The 18,333-nt window shown below is 46.5% G+C and overlaps 1 protein-coding gene across 20 annotated transcripts in view; it reads left to right on the forward strand.

The window, feature by feature from the left end:
- The window catches only part of gab1 (GRB2-associated binding protein 1), a 68,028-nt gene that overhangs the window by 33,967 nt on the left and 15,728 nt on the right, over nucleotides 1–18,333 (forward strand). For 17 of the 20 annotated variants that reach the window (XM_045722792.1, XM_045722789.1, XM_045722791.1 and 14 more), the window contains 2 exons: nucleotides 16,978–17,106; nucleotides 17,417–17,582. In XM_045722792.1, coding sequence (XP_045578748.1) covers nucleotides 16,978–17,106; nucleotides 17,417–17,582 — 295 coding nt within the window. Of the gene's footprint in view, nucleotides 1–2,910; nucleotides 3,146–12,793; nucleotides 13,084–14,132; nucleotides 14,275–16,977; nucleotides 17,107–17,416; nucleotides 17,583–18,333 lie in introns of those variants that run through there. The other 3 variants (XM_045722798.1, XM_045722800.1, XM_045722803.1) reach the window with 3 other exon arrangements.

Consider the following 18,333-nt stretch of genomic DNA (forward strand, 5'->3'; position numbering starts at 1 on the left):
TCTTTGTCATGGGAAACGCATGTTTACATTGCCAAAGCAAATGAAATAGGTAATAAACAGTACGAAATGAACAGTAAACATTACTCAAGTTTCAAATGTCATATTATGGGTATATACAGTGTTGTAACAATGTGCAAATACATTGAACAAAAATATAAACCACATGTAAATTGTTGATCTCATGTTACTTGACTGAAATAAGAGATCTCAGAAATGTTCCATATGTATTTCTCTCAAATTTTGTGCACATATTTGTTTACATCCCTGTTAGTGAGCATTGTATCCTTTTGTCAAGATAATACATCCACCTGATACCAAGCTCTGGTGGACATTCCTGCAGTCATCATGCCAATTGCACGCTCCCTCAAAACTTGGAACATCTGTGGCATTAAGTTGTGACACAACTGCACATTTTAGTGGCCTTTTATTGTCCCCCAGCACAAGGTGCACCTGTGTAATGATCATGCTGTTTAATCAGATTCTTGATATGCCACATCTGTCATGTGGATGGATTATCTTGGCAAAGGAGAAATGCTCACTAACAGGGACGTAAACAAACATTTTAGAGAAATAAGCTCTTTGTGTGTATTAAACATTTCTGGGATCTTTTATTTCAGCTCATGAAACATGGGACCAGCACTTTACATTTTGGGTTTATATTTTTGTTCAGTGTAAGAGGGGGGCTGTGCTCTGTTAATGGGGAGTGTTTGGCGACCAGGCCCGGGAGGAAACCGACCACGCAGACCGTGCCGTCTCCAACCTCTTTTTATTGACCGTGCAGGAACAAGACCATAAACTGCACAGGAAGGAAGACTTCGCTGGCTCAGGATTCAGGAGATTGGTTGAAGTCTGAAGATGTGACACTGGCTGGAAAAATAATAAAATCCTGATTCTTTGTCTGCAAGAAATGTGGCTGTCTTACTGAGAAGCAAACGTTTTGGTCTTTTAGTTACTGGTAGTGCTGAGATGTTTTTTTGTGGTTGTGATTAGGCCTGTGAAGGTTAATGGAATGACCACCTGCACTAACAAAAATTTGAATAGTATCATTTCTTTTTGGTGCACATTTTCTCCTCTCCTCTGTTCCTGACCGCATGTGCTGCTGGGGGGGGGGCGCGTTGCATAGGCAACCAAATTCTTGTTTGCCGCAACATCTTGCTTGTTTCAGCAAGGAGCAACAAAGTTCTATCATGTTTAGAGGTCATGTTACTGCGGAAATGGACTGAACCTCATGAATGCCCGGCCGTCCCCTCTTCAGTCAGTTGTTCGTTACGCGATTATACAGTAATTGTGGCAGCCCGAGCAACCAGGCCCAGGAGGAAACTAACCGAGCACAGGAAGTAAGACTCTTAGCTGGCCCAGGATTCAGGAACTAGGTTAGTCTCAAGATGTGACACTGAGCATGATTACATGCACATTAATATTTCGATATCAAACTGATTATGGCAGAGTATGGCATTAGTCACGTAAACACCTTTATCTGCTTGTCTTAATTGGGTTAAGGTCCTAATTGATGTAACACCTCGTTCTGAGCAATCTTTTGAATTACTAGGATATTTAAAGGGATTTTTCGGCGTTCCAGCTGTGTATTTGATCTGCGTATGTGCCAGCACCGGTCACGCAACCCTCATATGAAGTGTGTTCAAAAGAACTTAGTATTCACACTTGGTCAATTTCAGCCAATTTTTGTCGTCTCGTGTGCCAGCACATTGGTAGGTTAATTTGTTGTGCGGTGTGAGCACTCCATTTTGAGAGGTGGCCTGAGTTCCGTTCGCTTGAATTACCATATCCGGTTCCCTTTTGTTTTAGGGCAATGTGAACACAGCTCCCCAGGTTCGTGATTCTTCCCGCACCACACACGCCACACCGTTTACCCGACCATAACCCCTCACATTGGTGCCACAACAAAGAGAAGATGTGTGGGTTTGCAGAAAAAAACGTGTCCCGTTTTTGGATATTGATTAACCGTTGTCAAGTATGCACAGGAATTCCAAAATATGTGTGGAGTTTTTAGTTCAAGATTATTTGTTGGCAATATGTGATCTATAGTATAGGCTTAGAGCTTCATAAGCTGTTTATTGGTTTGAATAGTGTATTTGGTGTAAGTCATAACAGGGTACAAAATCTATCTATAGTTGTCACATACAAACGTTATGTCTGAACTGCGAATCGAATATTCTTTGCAAAAATAACACGGTCACTGTACTAGAATGTTTATTTTGATGATTTTCTGAGTTTATTCAAGTCCCATGAGTTGGCCTGATGTCAGATCTGTCCACAACAGGATTATTAGGGACATTTTTCTGCTGGTAAAGCATGTAAACCTGTCTTACTGAAAAGGGAAGGGGATATCTAGTCAGTTGCACAACTGAATGCGCTCAACCGAAATGTCTAACGCATTTAACTCCACCCCTCTGAATTGCCCGGGGAGCAGTTGTTGTTGTTGTGGAGTTAACTGCCTTGCTCAAGAGCAGAACGGCAGATTCCTACCAGCGACCTTTCGGTTACTGGCCAGAAGCAAGGTGTTCGTCTTTCAGTTTGTCTTTTAGTCACTGTTAGTGCTGAGGGGAATTTTGAAAATGTTGTGGTTCTGATAAGTTGTGTGTGTGTGAAACGATGACCATATCCTCGTTCTCAAAGAGGAGGAAGAGAGACGTAAATATTAGAGGAAGACTCTCCCCATGACTGCTGAAGTCAGTTATCCATCAATGTCAGTGAAATGAAACATGATCAACTTTTATAGTGCAATGGGAACTGGTGTGTTTGCTTTTCAGAGATGCTCTTGGGTAATCGTTTCACTATCTTTCCAAATATATGTGTGTGTTGGGGTGCATTTAAATGTTTTAACACACACACACACACACACACACACACACACTCCACCCCTGCCTGTGTCTGGCCCTCCCCCTCTGATTTAGTGGTGGGTTGGGGGCTAGTGGTTGCTGCTTTTTGCTGTGTGCTGCTGGCAGTTAAGGTCTGGGACCACCTGATTACACTACACAGGAAGTCAGAGGGAGAGGTCAAACTGCAGCCCCGCGCAACACACTGCACCTCTCCATAAAGACAGGAGGAGAGCAGACAACAACAAACTCACACTTTAACCAGACGCTTAAGGAGACTCATCAAAACCCCGCGCAGCACTCGTAAGGTACAGTAAAAGGGTACGCTCGGTCTCCTGTGTTTGTTTGGACAGTGTGTCAGCCAGGGGAGGTAATATCAAATACATAAAGATTGTGTGCGTGCCAAGCTGCCAAGAGGGTTGCTGGGAGAGGCCAGGTGAGATGACTGAAACTCACCTGTGGAGTGTGTGTGTGTGAGACAGTGGAGCAGCATGGGCTGAAACTCTGGTCTGTGGTAGGTGTTTGGGGTGGAAGAACGGAGTCAGTGGTCGAGGTGTTTTGCGCTCTCCTTTTTGGCCTGATCCCTCAATGTAACTGGAGCTTCTGCTCCTGCTGCTTTGTATTTGACAGGGTCTGTCTCGTTGACATTGGGCGACATGCGAGAGGCTGGCGTAAGGAGGACCATGCAGCCATACACTATAACTGAACAAATAGATCCAGATGTTTGTTCTATTCAGTTGTTGGAGGGAGTACTATTAAATCCACTCATGCTTGTTGAGGTGTTAGCTCAGTATTTTATTACTGATTGAAAACCAATGGCTTTACAATAGCTGTGAACTGAAACACTTGCCACCTTTTTGTTTAACTATTTTATTTTGGCCTCCTATGTCTGTTTATGACATGAACTGTACCAGCGGTTTAGATGGGTTTTGAATTCCCCTAACGACTGTGCCAGGTTGGACAGAGCCAGATGCTAGCACAGAGACCATTTTCCCTCTGTTCGGTCTCTCTCCCGCTTGCGGGAAAACTGCTATTGCTCCTCGGTCTCAAACTGCCATCGCTCCTCCAGCTCCCAGCCCTCATTTCCTGCCCCCGCGTGGCTCTTTCTCTTTCCCTCTTTCCTTCTCTCTCTTATTCTCTGGCTCTGTGTGTCTGTCTGCAGGGGCGGCTGGCCCGCACCCTGTACCTCTGTCTCTCTTCTCTCTCCCTGGGTTCCTGTCTGGCCAGGGGGGACTGTTAGGACACATACCGACTCCCACTGATTAGAACAGAAACAAGGCAGGCCTTTTCTCACGTAAGAGGAACCTTGAATAAACTCACATTGTGGCAGTTGGGTGGTTTGTCAATGGCCTTTCGACACACTGACAGTTACCTTCCCTAGTAGAATACTATGTGAAAACACTGTTCAATGTATCAGCACCAGTATCATCACTCTGTTTTGTTTCCCCAAACCTCTAGAGGTGCCATACTCATGTCTTTGTGTGCACAATTTGCCTTTAAAAGCAGATCCAGGACCTGTTATGTTGTTGCTAGTGATTAAAGTGATAGTTGCTGGCAGAGAAAGCTGATCCCAGGTCACATGTTGATGGCAGTGAATAACAGGAGAAGGGACTGACCACTGACCACCAGTCTCCAGGCAGCTGGACCTCAGGTCTGCCTGCCTGCAGATGGAAGTCCCCTTTCCCTCCAGCGGGGGAGGGGGATGACGCCTGGGCATACACACTGCTCGAGCGTCAACTGGCCTTCGTTGACCGCCATATCTCTTGTGGCCTATGAGGATGTAAAAATAGCTGTTTAGCAGCAAGAATCTTAGACATGCCCAGAAAACAAAGACTGATTTATGCAAGCTACTGGGCTAAGCATAGAGAGGCTTTTGTGCCCCCAACCTCCCTCTCTCTCCAGACCTCATCACCAAGGCCGCGAGCGCCAAAACCTCTGACGAGCTCTAATACTCTACTTTAAGAACGGGCATTGTTTGGGACGGCCTTGGGGTCCTTGCTGATTGGCTTGGAGTACCACAACGGTGTACGCGATTGCATTTGTTTATAAGCCCTGACGTTGGACTGCGGCGTCATTCTGAATGTGTGGTTGGTTTCAGGACATTTTTGAGTAAGCAGAGAGCTATTTCACAATAAAAAAAAATATAAAACCGTTTATCCTTATCTGGTAGTGGGGGTTGATTCTCACTAGTGCTTTCACGTCTAGTTCTACTAATACTATTTCCAGCAGTTCTGTGTTTTTATTGGCTTCTCCCAAGTCATTACTGGAAGGCTTGACTTGTATACCTGTTGCAACACTGAGCTTTTAAAGAGGACAGCATTATGACGAATGCCAGAGCCAATAGTATTGCAACTGAATGCGTCTCGCGTCTGTCATGAACACGGAACAGGAAAAGTTCCAGAATGGCTCCTCCCACTCTCTTTACCTTTTCCCAGCACTGTTGCACAAACAGTTTTGTGGCCTACCTGTCTGCATGAGCAGATCTATAAGAAAGACAACAAATGCTCCACTACCTGGAATGCCCAATAGAATCTAGGCTACATATGCTCTGAAACGCACTTGATTAGAACACATGCTTGCTGGGCAAACAAGATCTCAATGAGGGTTATTCTGTTGAAATGACCTGCGTTTGCACGGCACCGTCTTTGTTTGTGGGACCTCTCAAAGAACAGTTCATGCGTTCAGTCTGGAAAAGCAAAGTGTAATCAGAGGCAAACCAACCAACGTGTGAGAGATGACTGCAGCGTATCGCTGTGTGGTTGTTAATAAGAATGGCCAATGACGTGCGTACACCGTGGATGTGTTCTGTGGGTTTTCCTCATCTTTTTCTATCCTGGTGCTGGAGCGGAACCCGACTTGAGAACAAACAGACCTGTTTGTTCAAGGTAGAGGGAGCGGGAGGGAGAGGGGAACAAGTTAGTAGTTTGGTTTACAGGCAGAGCTGAGAGGAGGTTGTTGTCGAATGGGGGGGGGTGGCAGCTGAAGAACGCTTCGTTCTCCGGTTACCGCACCTGACGCCTCAACTAGCTCCTTTCTCCCTGGCTGCCTCTCTCCCACAAGACTCCACTCTATTCACCACAACACATGGCTGGAACAGAAGCTTCTACTCTTACTCAGGGCTAGAGATGTAGTTGAAGTCAGAAGTTTACATACACGTCGGTTGGAGTCATTAAAACTCGTTTTTCAACCACTCCACAAATTTCTTGTTAACAAACAATAGTTTTGGCAAGTCGGTTAGGACATCTACTTTGTGCATGACACAAGTCATTTTTCCAACCGTTGTACACAGACAGATTATTTCACTTGTAATTCACTGTATCACAATTCCAGTGGGTCATATGTTTACATACACTAAGTTGACTACCTTTAAACAGCTTAAATTCCAGAAAATGTAATTGCTTTAGAAGCTTCTGATAGGCTAAATGACATCATTTGAGTCAATTGGAGGTGTACCTGTGGATGTATTTCAAGGCCTAGCTTCAAACTCAGTGCCTCTTTGCTTGACATCATGGGAAAATCAAAAGAAATCAGCTAAGACCTCAGAAAAAAAATTGTAGACCTCCACAAGTCCATCCTTGGGAGCAATTTCCAAACGCCTGAAGGTACCACGTTCATCTGTACAAACAATAGTACGCAAGTATAAACGCCATGGGACCACGCAGCCGTCATACCGCTCAGGAAGGAGACGCGTTCTGTCTCCTAGAGATGAACTTACCTTGGTGCTGAAAAGTGCAAATCAATCCCAGAACAACAGCAAAGGACCTTGTGAAGCTGCTGGAGGAAACGGGTACAAAAGTATATATCCACAGTAAAACAAGTCCTATATCGACACAACCTGAAAGGCCACTCAGCAAGGAAGAAGCCACTGCTCCAAAACCGCCATTTAAAAAAAAAAAAGACTACGGTTTGCAACTGCACACGGGGACAAAGATCGTACTTTTTGGAGAAATGTCCTCTGGTCTGATGAAACAAAAATAGAACTGTTTGGCCATAATGACCATCGTTATGTTTGGAGGAAAAAGGAGGAGGCTTGCAAGCCGAAGAACACCATCCCAACCGTGAAGCACGGGCTGGCAGCATCATGTTGTGGGGGTGCTCTGCTGCAGGAGGGACTGGTGCACTTCACAAAATAGATGGCATCATGAGGAAAGAGAATTTATGTGGATATATTGAAGCAACATCTCAAGACATCAGTCAGGAAGTTAAAGTTTGGTTGCAAATGGGTGTTCCAAATGGACAATGACCCCAAGCATACTTCCAAAGTTGTGGCAAAATGGCTTAAGGACAACAGTCAAGGTATTGGAATGGCCATCAAAGCCCTGACCTCAATCCTATAGAAAATTTGTGGGCAGAACTGAAAAAGCGTGTGCGAGCAAGGAGGCTTACAAACCTGACTCAGTTACACCAGCTCTGTCAGGAGGAATGGGCCAAAATTCACCCAACTTATTGTGGGAAGCTTGTGGAAGGTTACCCAAAACATTTGACCCAAGTTAAACAATTTAAAGCCAATGCTACCAAATTCTAATTGAGTGAATGTAAACTTCTGACCCACTGGGAATGTGATGAAAGAAATAAAAGATGAAATAAGTCACTCTACTATTATTCTGACATTTCACATTCTTAAAATAAAGTGGTGATCCGAACTGACCTAAGAGATGGACTTTTTACTAGGATTAAATGTCAGGAATTGTGAAAAACAGTTTAAATGTATTTAGCTAAGGTGTATGTAAACTTCCGACGTCAACTGTACCTCTCTGGGTTTGGTCTCTGCCTGGTCTTTTCCCTTTGGACTACTGACTGCTTATGGTTTCTTTATGGCTTAGGTTAGGCTATGTAGTCCATATGAGAGGGGTTTGGTCGTATGTCACCTCCAAGTGACCTAGTCTGGAAAAAAAGCAGTCACTGTCTGCAGACTGGCCGGCCTGAAAATATGTGACCCCGTTCTTTGTTAGTGTCACCAGGCCATCTTGTTATGGCATCATCAATACCCTGACCTCTTCTCCCCTCTCCAATCCTTTCCTCTCCCTCCCTCCTCCTCCATGCTCACTCCTGCCTCCTCTCTGGTTCTGTCCTGTTACTCTCGGGTTCTCTCCCCCTCTCTCTCCCCTCTCTCCTCTGTCTCTCTCTCTGGGCTTGGAGAGAAGCTGTTTTCAGAGGAACAAATGGAGAGGCTGTTCCCAGCCGGGGATGAGTCAGTGCAGCTGGAGCTGCAGGTCACACGCCCCCGGCGCCCTCTCTCTCTCGCTCCCTCCTTCTCCATCCCACCTCTGCCAAGATTGCCTTTGCTGGGCCCAGTGCTAAATGCTAACACACCCAAAGCCACTGAGGGAGCTATGCTAGGCTTATACTGCTAACAACCACACCAGAGTGATTGAGGGAGCTAGGCTATTATAATGCTAATAACATGTGCAAAGTGAGTTGTGTCAATGCTATGCTACAAATGTGTAATCGCTGTTAGCCCCATGCTTTTGCTAATACCAAACCCAGAAAAACAGAATAAATCTATTGCATTCCACAAGTCTGATTTTAAGCAGAGAGTTCTATGCTAATGCTAACAACAATCTGAGTAAGGGATAGTTCCAGGCTAATACTGACAACTGACTCAGTCATGGGAGCAAAAGGTTCAGGACACTATCATCCAGACGCTACCTTTCATAAATCAACAGACTTTAATACGCTGCTCTTTTGTCAGTCTCTCCCTTTGAAACTCTTAAGAGAGAAGATGGTTTACAATTACATAATTATTCAGGTCAAGACCGTAAAACAATCTGACCTCACCTCACCCCTTACTAAGCACACACAATGGCCGAATGAGGAAAGGGGGACTGAGAAAAAGGGATATTTCGTGAGGCACCTGCTGTCTTGAGTGTAGGAGAGAGACTGTAAATAAACGTAGCTGCTCCATCCATTTAAAGTTAACATATGCTCTTGTTTTGAACCAGAGAGGGAGAGAACACTGGACCAGAGGGGTAATGGTTGACTCTCCACTACGACACTTGCTTAACCCATTAGCCCGGCTGCTCAGACATAATAGCCCCAGAGATAACCACAGGGCGTGTGAGCCTTTAGACCTCATGCAGTTTCCACCTCCCGGAGTATCATCTAGGCAGAGGCATTATGACCTGTTCTGGCCCTTGGAGCAACTGGGAAGTGGGAAGGAAGGGAATCCCAATCCATCTGGTAATGACTAGATGAGGAAATGAGGAAAGTGGCTTTTGATTTGGTTGGTGAGTTGGTTAGGGTTTACCATAGCTTCAATGAGTGACATCACTCCCCTGCAGAAACTGAGTCTCAGCCATTACAATGCAATTAATTGATGTACTTTGAAAGGTGAGGCAATGGCAACGTTTTCAGCGGTCAATTGCCTTTGTAGATTGCAACCTTATTTCCTTAACAGTATCTACTTTTTACGATCCTTGTATGTACTCACTACAGTAAGGCGCTCTGTATGAGTGTCTGCTAAATGACAAAAACATTTAAAAGAATGTAAACTTGGCCTTGATTTTTGTTTTCCTATTGTACCAACCCACATGCTTTCACTTGTCACTAGGCAGCATAGGCCTGCAGTGTTAAATATAATGGAGCAGGAGGTGAGAGTTGGTTGTTGTCAGCGAAGGTGACTGTCTGACTGTGTTGTAGCTAGGCAGAATGCTGTAGCTGACAGACACTGTAACCCTGTGTTGGTGGCAGTGCCAGCAGCACGAGGGGTGGATGCCCGGGACTCTGCCCTGACATGTTTGTGACACACACTGAACACAAGCCAGCGTGCCTGGCTTAGTCTTTCCTCTCAAAGGTAGCAGCTGTGTGTGTTTATATATGGAGTTGGGACAGCCGGGCTCTGGTCACAAATTCCTACACAAACAGCCCCAGTAACCTCTGTAATCAGTTATGTAACCCAGTCAGTCGGTGGGTTATGATTCGTCTCGTGGTGTTACGTTGGTTCGCTACACTTATCAGGACAGATTAAACCCTTCAAGTTAATTTCCTGGTTTACTGTAGTGCATATCCGATTCCAGTGCCAAGTTTGTTTTTGGTCTTTGTGTGCATCTCCTGTTCTTGGCTCATGCCTGGGTGAGTCAGTTGATTACTAGGCCGATCTGTGGTACTCCTTGTTGAGCTGCTGACATCTTAACACCACCCCCCCCCCCCCCCCTGAACCATTCACCACCTGGCTCAATGTGGGAATATCTGTTCCATGTGCAGGTAGGCCCTTTATGAAGAGGCAACCAAGCTAAAGTTGGCTGTAACAGCTATATTATAGACAGCTAATTTCCCCCGGAAGACTAGCACCATGGCTAAATCCCTGACATGTCCAACCAAACACGGTCAGTTTCCACTATTAGGACCAACCCAAGAGCTTATGGTTAGCAGTGGCTATGTGGTTAGTGGCTCCTGTTGTCGTTCCAAATGGACTCGACTCCGCTGTTCCAGCCCAATGAGTCTGACGGTCCAGCAGGGCACACGCTGTGCCACATTAGACCTCGTTGGCACACGAGCCAGGGCCCATTTCACACTTACAAATGACTTCAGCGTCACCTTTCGCCTGCTAATCAGTCGCCGGTGCTGGTATCCTAGGAACAACACCGTCCTATATCTTCAATTGACGGTTCTCTCTTTTGCTCCAAATGCTACTGTGGCAGGCAAAAAGCCCAAGGCCTGCCGTGCTTTAAGTTGAACTATTTGTTTGAAACAATAAAGCCTCCGCCTCTGTTTTGTTAAGGAATGGACCTAAAGAAGTAGAACCACTCTCATTCATAGAGCTATGGATGCAAGGACCAGCCATGATATCAAAATGATAGTTTTAACCATGTTTTGAGGCTTGTTTGTTTACATTTTACTTAGTTAACAAACATTGGAGTAAAACAAGCTGATATTTTGGGTGCTGATGGGTTATGACAGTTGAACTAAGTTAATGGGTATATATCATTAATTTATAAGACCAAAAATGATTGTAGCGCAATTAAGGATTCTAGCTTTAACTCCCAAACCATCAGATATGTAGAGTATATGGATGTGTTTAAGTGTGCCATTTATCTACCCTGGAGGACCATCCGTAGCCATCGGTGCTCTTAAAGGCTCTTCAGGTGCATTAGCTACCTTTTTTTTAATTGCAATATAATTAGACCTCATAAGTGCAGGAAGGAGCTACTATGTAGTTAGCAATGATAAAGAATATATTGAATATTATGTTGCTGGGCCCATATTCACATAGTATCTCAAAGTAGGAACGCTGATCTGGGATCCAGGTCTGGCCTGTCTATGTAATCATATTCATTGAGAGCTATCTAAAAGGTGAAACTGATCCTAGATCAGCAGCAGTCCTGCTCCAAGGCGCTGCCGTCTCAAGGTTGTTAAACACTAGCCAGCTCCTCCAGCTGCCTGGCCTCATTTCTAGCTACAGTACCGGAGAATGTCATTAATCACTGTCCTAAATGGCGGCATAATGTCCCATTCTTCTTCTCCTTCCAGAACATTCTTTGATTAGGATTAGAGCCCGGTGGAACTCCCCAACCAGCTGGTGCGCTTATCCTTCTGGAATGTTCACTTTCACTATTACGTCATTTGGTTGTTTATTATGAGAGGTGCCACAGTTAGACTATGTAATAGATGTTAGTTAGTATGTTAGAACAGTCGAGGGCGGTTGCACAGAGATTAAGCCTACGCCTGGACTTCTTTAAATAGCTTTCAATGAAGATTCTCCATTATAAACACTAAGTACAGGAGTGGTGTTAATCTGGGTCTGTGTGTGTCACTATAATAAACCAGACGCTAGGCTACGTCATGCTGTATGATGGGTTGGTATTGTTTGGTTTTAATCTGGGTCTGTGTGTGTCACTATAATAAACCAGACGCTAGGCTACATCATGCTGTATGATGGGTAGGTATTGTTGCCACCTTCCCAGAATGTCAGTGTTGGTACAGTAATCAAATCAAAGTTTATTGGTCACGTACACAGTTTATCAGATGTAGCTAATGCAGAGAAACGTTTGTTACTAGCTCCTAACAATGCAGTAAAATGTCATAGTAAACAATATATATTTTTTTTACACTGGAAATCAAGAAATATCGGCACGAATCCAATTAACAGCCAAACAGCACTGTAACAGTAATCCAAATTCAATATATATGTACACTGCATGAATCTACACAAGATCTACTGCATCGTATGTACAGCAGTAGATATGTCAAGACTCCAGTATATAAATACATATGTATGGGCAGACGATTGGGTAGTTGGGAGTCTCTAAAGCTCTGGGCCCTTTGTGGCCCCTATCTATCAGGCAGAAGGTTGAGACTGGAGCCCTGGAGCTCCAGATATTCCAGGGGGCAGCTTAATAAAGTCAAGCCCAACAAAGGCCACTGTTCTCTGGATAGGAGGGCAGGGCCAAGGCCATAGCCAGGAATGTGGCGGTTCAGGGCCCCGTGCCCCACCCACTGTTACCCCCTTGCTTAATGTCTGTCCCTGTCCCTCTGATTCACCCACCACACCCCATAACCAGTCTTCAATGTGGGGAAACCCCCAATGTGGTAAAGTGCTTCAAGTCTATTGTATTAGCTTTCTCTCTCCCTCTTTCCTTTTCTCACTCACTCTTGTCTTCTTCCTCCTTTACCTCTCTTCTCTCTATACTGTTCATCCATCTCCCTCTCAGACACTCCATCTCTCTCCCCTTCTCCCCCCTCTCCTCTCTGTCTCTGGGTCAGTGGGGCCCTGATGGCAACAGTGTGACTCCACTCGGATGGCATTCCCCCATCCAGTCCTCCCGGTCGTCCCCTCAATGGTGTCTCTGTCTGGCTGGAGGCTGGAGCGGGCACAGGGGTCTCTTCCTGCATCACACCCTATCAGAGGGCAGGGGAGGGTGCTTGGGGAGGGGGGGGGGGGACAGCTGCTGCACCGGGGCTCCTCCTGTCTCGTCCCACCCCGTCCCACTCCACTCCCCCAGACAGTGAAGAGTCAACACACACTTGGTTACGACTTAGATTGTTTGGTTGGTTGTATGTAAGGACTGATTTGTGATCAGTTGATCGACTCTATCGTCTTGGGCCTTGGGAAGTAGACTAACCTGGATTAGCTGTGTTCTGTGATCAGTAACGACTGCTCTCAGATCAGTTTGGGGACTGTTGGATTATTGACTGTTCTGTGCTCTGTGCCTCATTGACTACAATGGAGGAGAGGACAGTAACAGGAGTTCAGCACTGCTAGAGTCCTCATTGCCTCTGCTGGCCTTTTCAGGATCAATAGCACAAGGTAGGTCTGTGCTGGTCTGGTTCCAGATCTGTTTGTGCTGTCTTGCCATCTCTTATGGTAATTGTCAAAACAAGGGCCATAAGAGTTGGCAAGACCACACAAACTGATCTGGAACCAGGCTAGGTCTGTGGACAGTTATTGTCTAACAGTGCTGCTATTCAGCTACTGTGTGCATCAGTCACTGTCATGTGTGGTTGTTGTGAAGAGCTTTTTGGACTGTTTTCCACTGACAATAGAAAGTATGTGTCAGCGAGATGCCATTGGCTGTCTGGCTGGAGACACCAATGGCATTTCTGGTTGCGTGCAGTTTCACTGAATACGAACCTGGCAGGGGTTTACAGGGACCAGTTTAGCTAAGATTTAACTAGAGTAGAGGTGTGATGAATGGAATGGCCACGTGTGGGTCAGTGGAGAAAGCGAGCTTTTGAGAGTGATTCTCATTGCTCATGTTTTCACACAGCTTTCCATCCCTGACCATTTTCCTCCCACCCCTACACACTATCTGCTACCATGCTAATATGGGAAAAGCACCCCTTAATCAAGTAGGCTTGTAAAACTCACTCCGTGTTGAAGCTGCAATGAAGCACCACTCAAACAAGCCTTCTTCAACAAGCTCTTAACCAGCACCATTGAAACTAGTCAGACCAGCTGTTACTATGGACAGCAGCAGGGCGGCAGGTAGCCTAGTGGCTAAGAGCGTTGGGCTCGTAACTGAAAGGTCTCTGGTTCGAATCCCCAAGCCAACTAGATGAAAAATCTGTCGACGTGCCCTTGAGCAAGGCACTTAACCCTAATTGCTCCTGTAAGTTGCTCTGGATAAGAGCATCTGTCAAATGTCCCCGTGTGTTTAAACCAGGGTCGTTTTCATTAGGCACCAAACGGTAGAAAAAGTACTGAAACGGGAAGGGACTACCTGAGCTTGTCCAATAAGAAATGCTTAGCAGAAATGAACACGACCCTGGCCTAACCTCTCGCTCTTTCTCTCCCCCAGTGTAACCTCACCCCATGGCCCTATCGGTGTCCCCACAGGGTAACCTGAGCCCAGAGTGCTTTGTCATGTACCAGAGAGAGTGGTCGCCCTCTTTTGTCTGACCGCAACAGAGCAGCGCAACAACAACATGCTAATGTGTGCTGCTTGGGTTAGGTTAGGCTGCTGTTCATGCTGGACAGGACCAGTTCTACACAGACTGGGTTAGTTGCTCTGTGTATTGTTATCTGGAGGCTGTTTTTGGTCATGTTTTATGGTTGAATAAACAGTGATTATTAAATGGGGTTGAAATTTTAGAGCAGAGCTTCTTGTGGGGCGTACTGTGTGGGAGCGGGGCGGGGTCAAGCAGACCTCTTGAACCCTGCGCCGGCATGTTTACTTGTAGACTGTAAGGAGTGTTAGGGTTTTTGCAGGGTTGTGCCATGAATGTAGGCCTATTAGAATTTCAAAGGGTGTGTGTGTGAACGTCCATGAAAAGTTCCTCCTTCAGCCAGCCTGTTTATTTCTCCAGGGTCGGCTCTCATGTTGACAGAATAGGACAGCAGGACGATGCTCTCTCTCCTCCTGGCTGTTCTTCCTACCCGGAGCTCTCTCTCCTCTCCTCCTGGCTGTTCTTCCCACCCGGAGCTCTCTCTCCTCTCCTCCTGGCTGTTCTTCCCACCCGGAGCTCTCTCTCCTCTCCTCCTGGCTGTTCGTCCCTACCCGGAGCTCTCTCTCCTCTCCTCCTGGCTGTTCTTCCCATCCGGAGCTCTCTCTCCTCTCCTCCTGGCTGTTCTTCCCACCCGGAGCTCTCTCTCCTCTCCTCCTGGCTGTTCGTCCCCACCCGGAGCTCTCTCTCCTCTCCTCCTGGCTGTTCGTCCCTACCCGGAGCTCTCTCTCCTCTCCTCCAGGCTGTTCGTCCCTACCCGGAGCTCTCTCTCCTCTCCTCTCCTCCTGGCTGTTCTTTCCTACCCGGAGCTCTCTCTCCTCTCCTCTCCTCCTGGCTGTTTGTCCCTACCCGGAGCTCTCTCTCCTCTCCTCCTGGCTGTTCGTCCCCACCCGGAGCTCTCTCTCCTCTCCTCCTGGCTGTTCGTCCCTACCCGGAGCTCTCTCTCCTCTCCTCCTGGCTGTTCTTCCCTACCCGGAGCTCTCTCTCCTCTCCTCTCCTCCTGGCTGTTCTTCCCTACCCGGAGCTCTCTCTCTCTCCTCCTGGCTGTTCGTCCCTACCCGGAGCTTGGCCCGCTAACAAAGGGAACTCTGTGGATGGAAAAACAATTGAAGGGAGGGTGAAAAAAACACACAGCATTGTTAATCCGGTTCAAATCTTAACCCTAAAAAACAACAACAAAGCTTTTAGTTTGCATTCCTCACAGGCCGTTGCTGGCTGTGTTTGGGTGAGGCCAGGGCTCTGATCTCCAAAGGGAGTTGTTTTTCTACCGTTTTGGTTTACCCTCCTTGTTTGAAATCCATGAATAGCATTTGTTTTCTGTTATGTCATCTTTTGTATCCATTTTCACTGTTCAATATTCAATACCTCTATCAAGTGTCCATTGATAGGCAGAGTCTATTTTGCTCCACAATATTGCTCAACCTGAAGCGGATTGATTAAGCACAATTAAAGCTGCAATCCGGGAATGAATCCTTCCAAAAAAACTCAAGCTTAGCGTAAGTGACTCAGCGAATCAGAGTTGGTGGCTCATAGCAATTAGCCACAGTTTGTTTTCATGATGTGCTTTTTACTCCTGCTTATCCTTGAGTTAGCTTCTCCTAGTTCAGGGAGCGGGTTTCATTGAACAAGTTAACCACGTTATAAGTTTAAGCTACACAGTTTAGGTGAAAAGACATCTAGATGGGCCGGGCCTCATTTGTAAAAATAAAAGCATTAGAGAGCGGACTCCTGTTTAGACATCTCACTTGGTTCCGTCTCGTTTTCTCCTTTGACTGACTTTCGGATGGTAGTGGCTGACGATCATTGACACCCGGGATTTATTCTTAGTGCCTTTTGTGCAACTAAAACTAAACCACTCCCCATTGTCAACCTATCCATCCCACAGTCTTAAGTCTGCCATAGAAATAGAATGGGATTCTATTTAGATTCTATTTCTTTGCCATATCCCATTGTCTGGGTTTTGTACCCAGTGTTTAAACCCTAGCTGCCTTGGAAGCTCTGTGCCTGTGTACCAAATGGAACCCTATTCCATATAGGCCCTGGTTAAAAGTTGGGCACTATATAGGGAATAGGGTGCCATTTCTCCCGGAACCTGTGTCTCCTAGACAGATGGAGGACAAATCCTATTGTAAAATCCTAATTGCCTGTGGCCCTTTTTAGAGTGGTTGGTTGTGCTCTTCCACAGTCGGGCTACTAGACCTAACCAGACCAAACTATGTCTGTCTGTGGTGACTGTGGGCTCTTGGTGTTCCAGACACTTAGTTCTGGCTTGTCTGTCCTAGTGGGGCTCAGAGGAGAGAGCTGAAGAGGCTGTAGAGGGAGAGGGATGGATTGGGATATAAGAAGAGGGGGAGAGTGGGTGAATTTTGAGCACAGGCCTGTCCTTGTGTGGCTTACAGGACCAGAGGAAAGAGCGATGGAGAGAGGGAGGGCTAGAGAGAAGCACACAGAGAGGCCAGGGTGGAAAAACAAAGCCCCTGTCCAGCCTGTGGTCAGCCAGGAATGGAGCCGTATGAGCGAACACACAGTGACCTTTCTCTCCCTGTCCCTCTTTCTCTCTCTCGCTCTTCTCTGGTCCCCTGAGCCACTCTAGGACAAGGCCATACCCCAGAATATGTGTTGTGAAGTCTTCAGGGGTTTGCTAAGCTTTTCAAGGGGGGGTGGGGGAGTTTTTCTGGGTGTACTGTGGAATTTAAGTAAGGGATGATATGTGAACAGATCAACATGAAAATGTCTCCTGTCTCCCCTCTCTCTGCAGGCATGGAAGAAGCGGTGGTTTGTTCTCCGCAGCGGCCGTCTCTCGGGCGACCCAGACGTGCTGGAGTACTACAAGAATGACCACGCCAAGAAGCCCATCCGCGTGATCGACCTCAACCTGTGTGAACAGGTGAAACACTACTTATGCTACGGCTGATTAGGGCCCGGAGTATGTTACTCTGGACCCTAGTTATGTGATACGTTTTTTGTCAGGTCACGTGATCAGGGAAAACTAATGGTTCTAGTAATGCTACAGTACCACTAGCTAATACTGCTAAAAGGCAGTTATAACAGTAATGACATTGACAGTGGCTTATAGCTGCTGTGGCTACAACGGATATTGCTACCCCTATTGTTTGTAATGCTACGTGCTAATGCTAAGCCCTATTGTTAAGTAGTTGGTAATGCTACATGCTAATGCTAACCCCCCCCCCCCACAGGTGGACGCAGGGCTCACGTTCAACAAGAAGGACCTGGAGCACAGCTTCATCTTCGACATCAAGACCATCGACCGTGTCTTCTACCTGGTGGCCGACACGGAGGACGACATGAACAAGTGGGTCCGCTACATCTGTGACATCTGCGGCTTCAACCCCACGGACGACGGTAATGATGATGCTTCACACGCACACGCACGTACCACGCACATCCCTGCGCAGGCACGCACACTCGCATGCACACACGAGAGGAACTCTGAGATGTGTCTATACAATGAGAAAAGCGAGAAACGCAGAAATGCAACAGAACAGTAATATGCATGAGAAAACGGTAGTCTTTCCCCACACGTATTATTCTCACATAATGATCACATCCTGGTGTAGTGTAGGTTTGGTTTGAACACGGTGTGCCAAGCGGCCTTTGTTTCCAGCACAGGCTTAATGAGGCCTAACGAGCCGTGTCTTCAGGTGGGTTCACGTTACCACATGTTTCCCTGTATAATTAAAGCATTGTGTGCCCCCTCCCTCCCCCCTAAGCTGAGCCCCACTGCCACTTTATCTCCTTCTCTACCTTTATTGTTCCCCCTTTCTCAGTTGCTCTCTCGGTTTGTTTTCTCTCGCGGTCTTTCTGTCACTCATTTGTTCTCCCTCTCATTTGTTCTCTCACATTCGTTACTTCGTTCGCACGCGCGCTTACTCAGGGAAAAGCGAGTAAATGGGGACCACCAAACCAGAATTGTGGTTTATTTAGAGTTCCTCTTTCTACGTCCATTCCCACCGTCATCAGTGGGGGCCACATACAGGTGCCTCCGGACCTAAACTTCCCTCTCAGCTGACACGGGAGGTACTGTCGAGTTCAGGGCCTAAAAAGTATATTTTTTTAGATGGAAAAATCTACCAGCCACTCAAAACGGATGAGC

Source organism: Salmo salar, chromosome ssa08 (assembly GCF_905237065.1).
Source record: "Salmo salar chromosome ssa08, Ssal_v3.1, whole genome shotgun sequence".
NCBI classification, from domain to species: domain Eukaryota; kingdom Metazoa; phylum Chordata; class Actinopteri; order Salmoniformes; family Salmonidae; genus Salmo; species Salmo salar.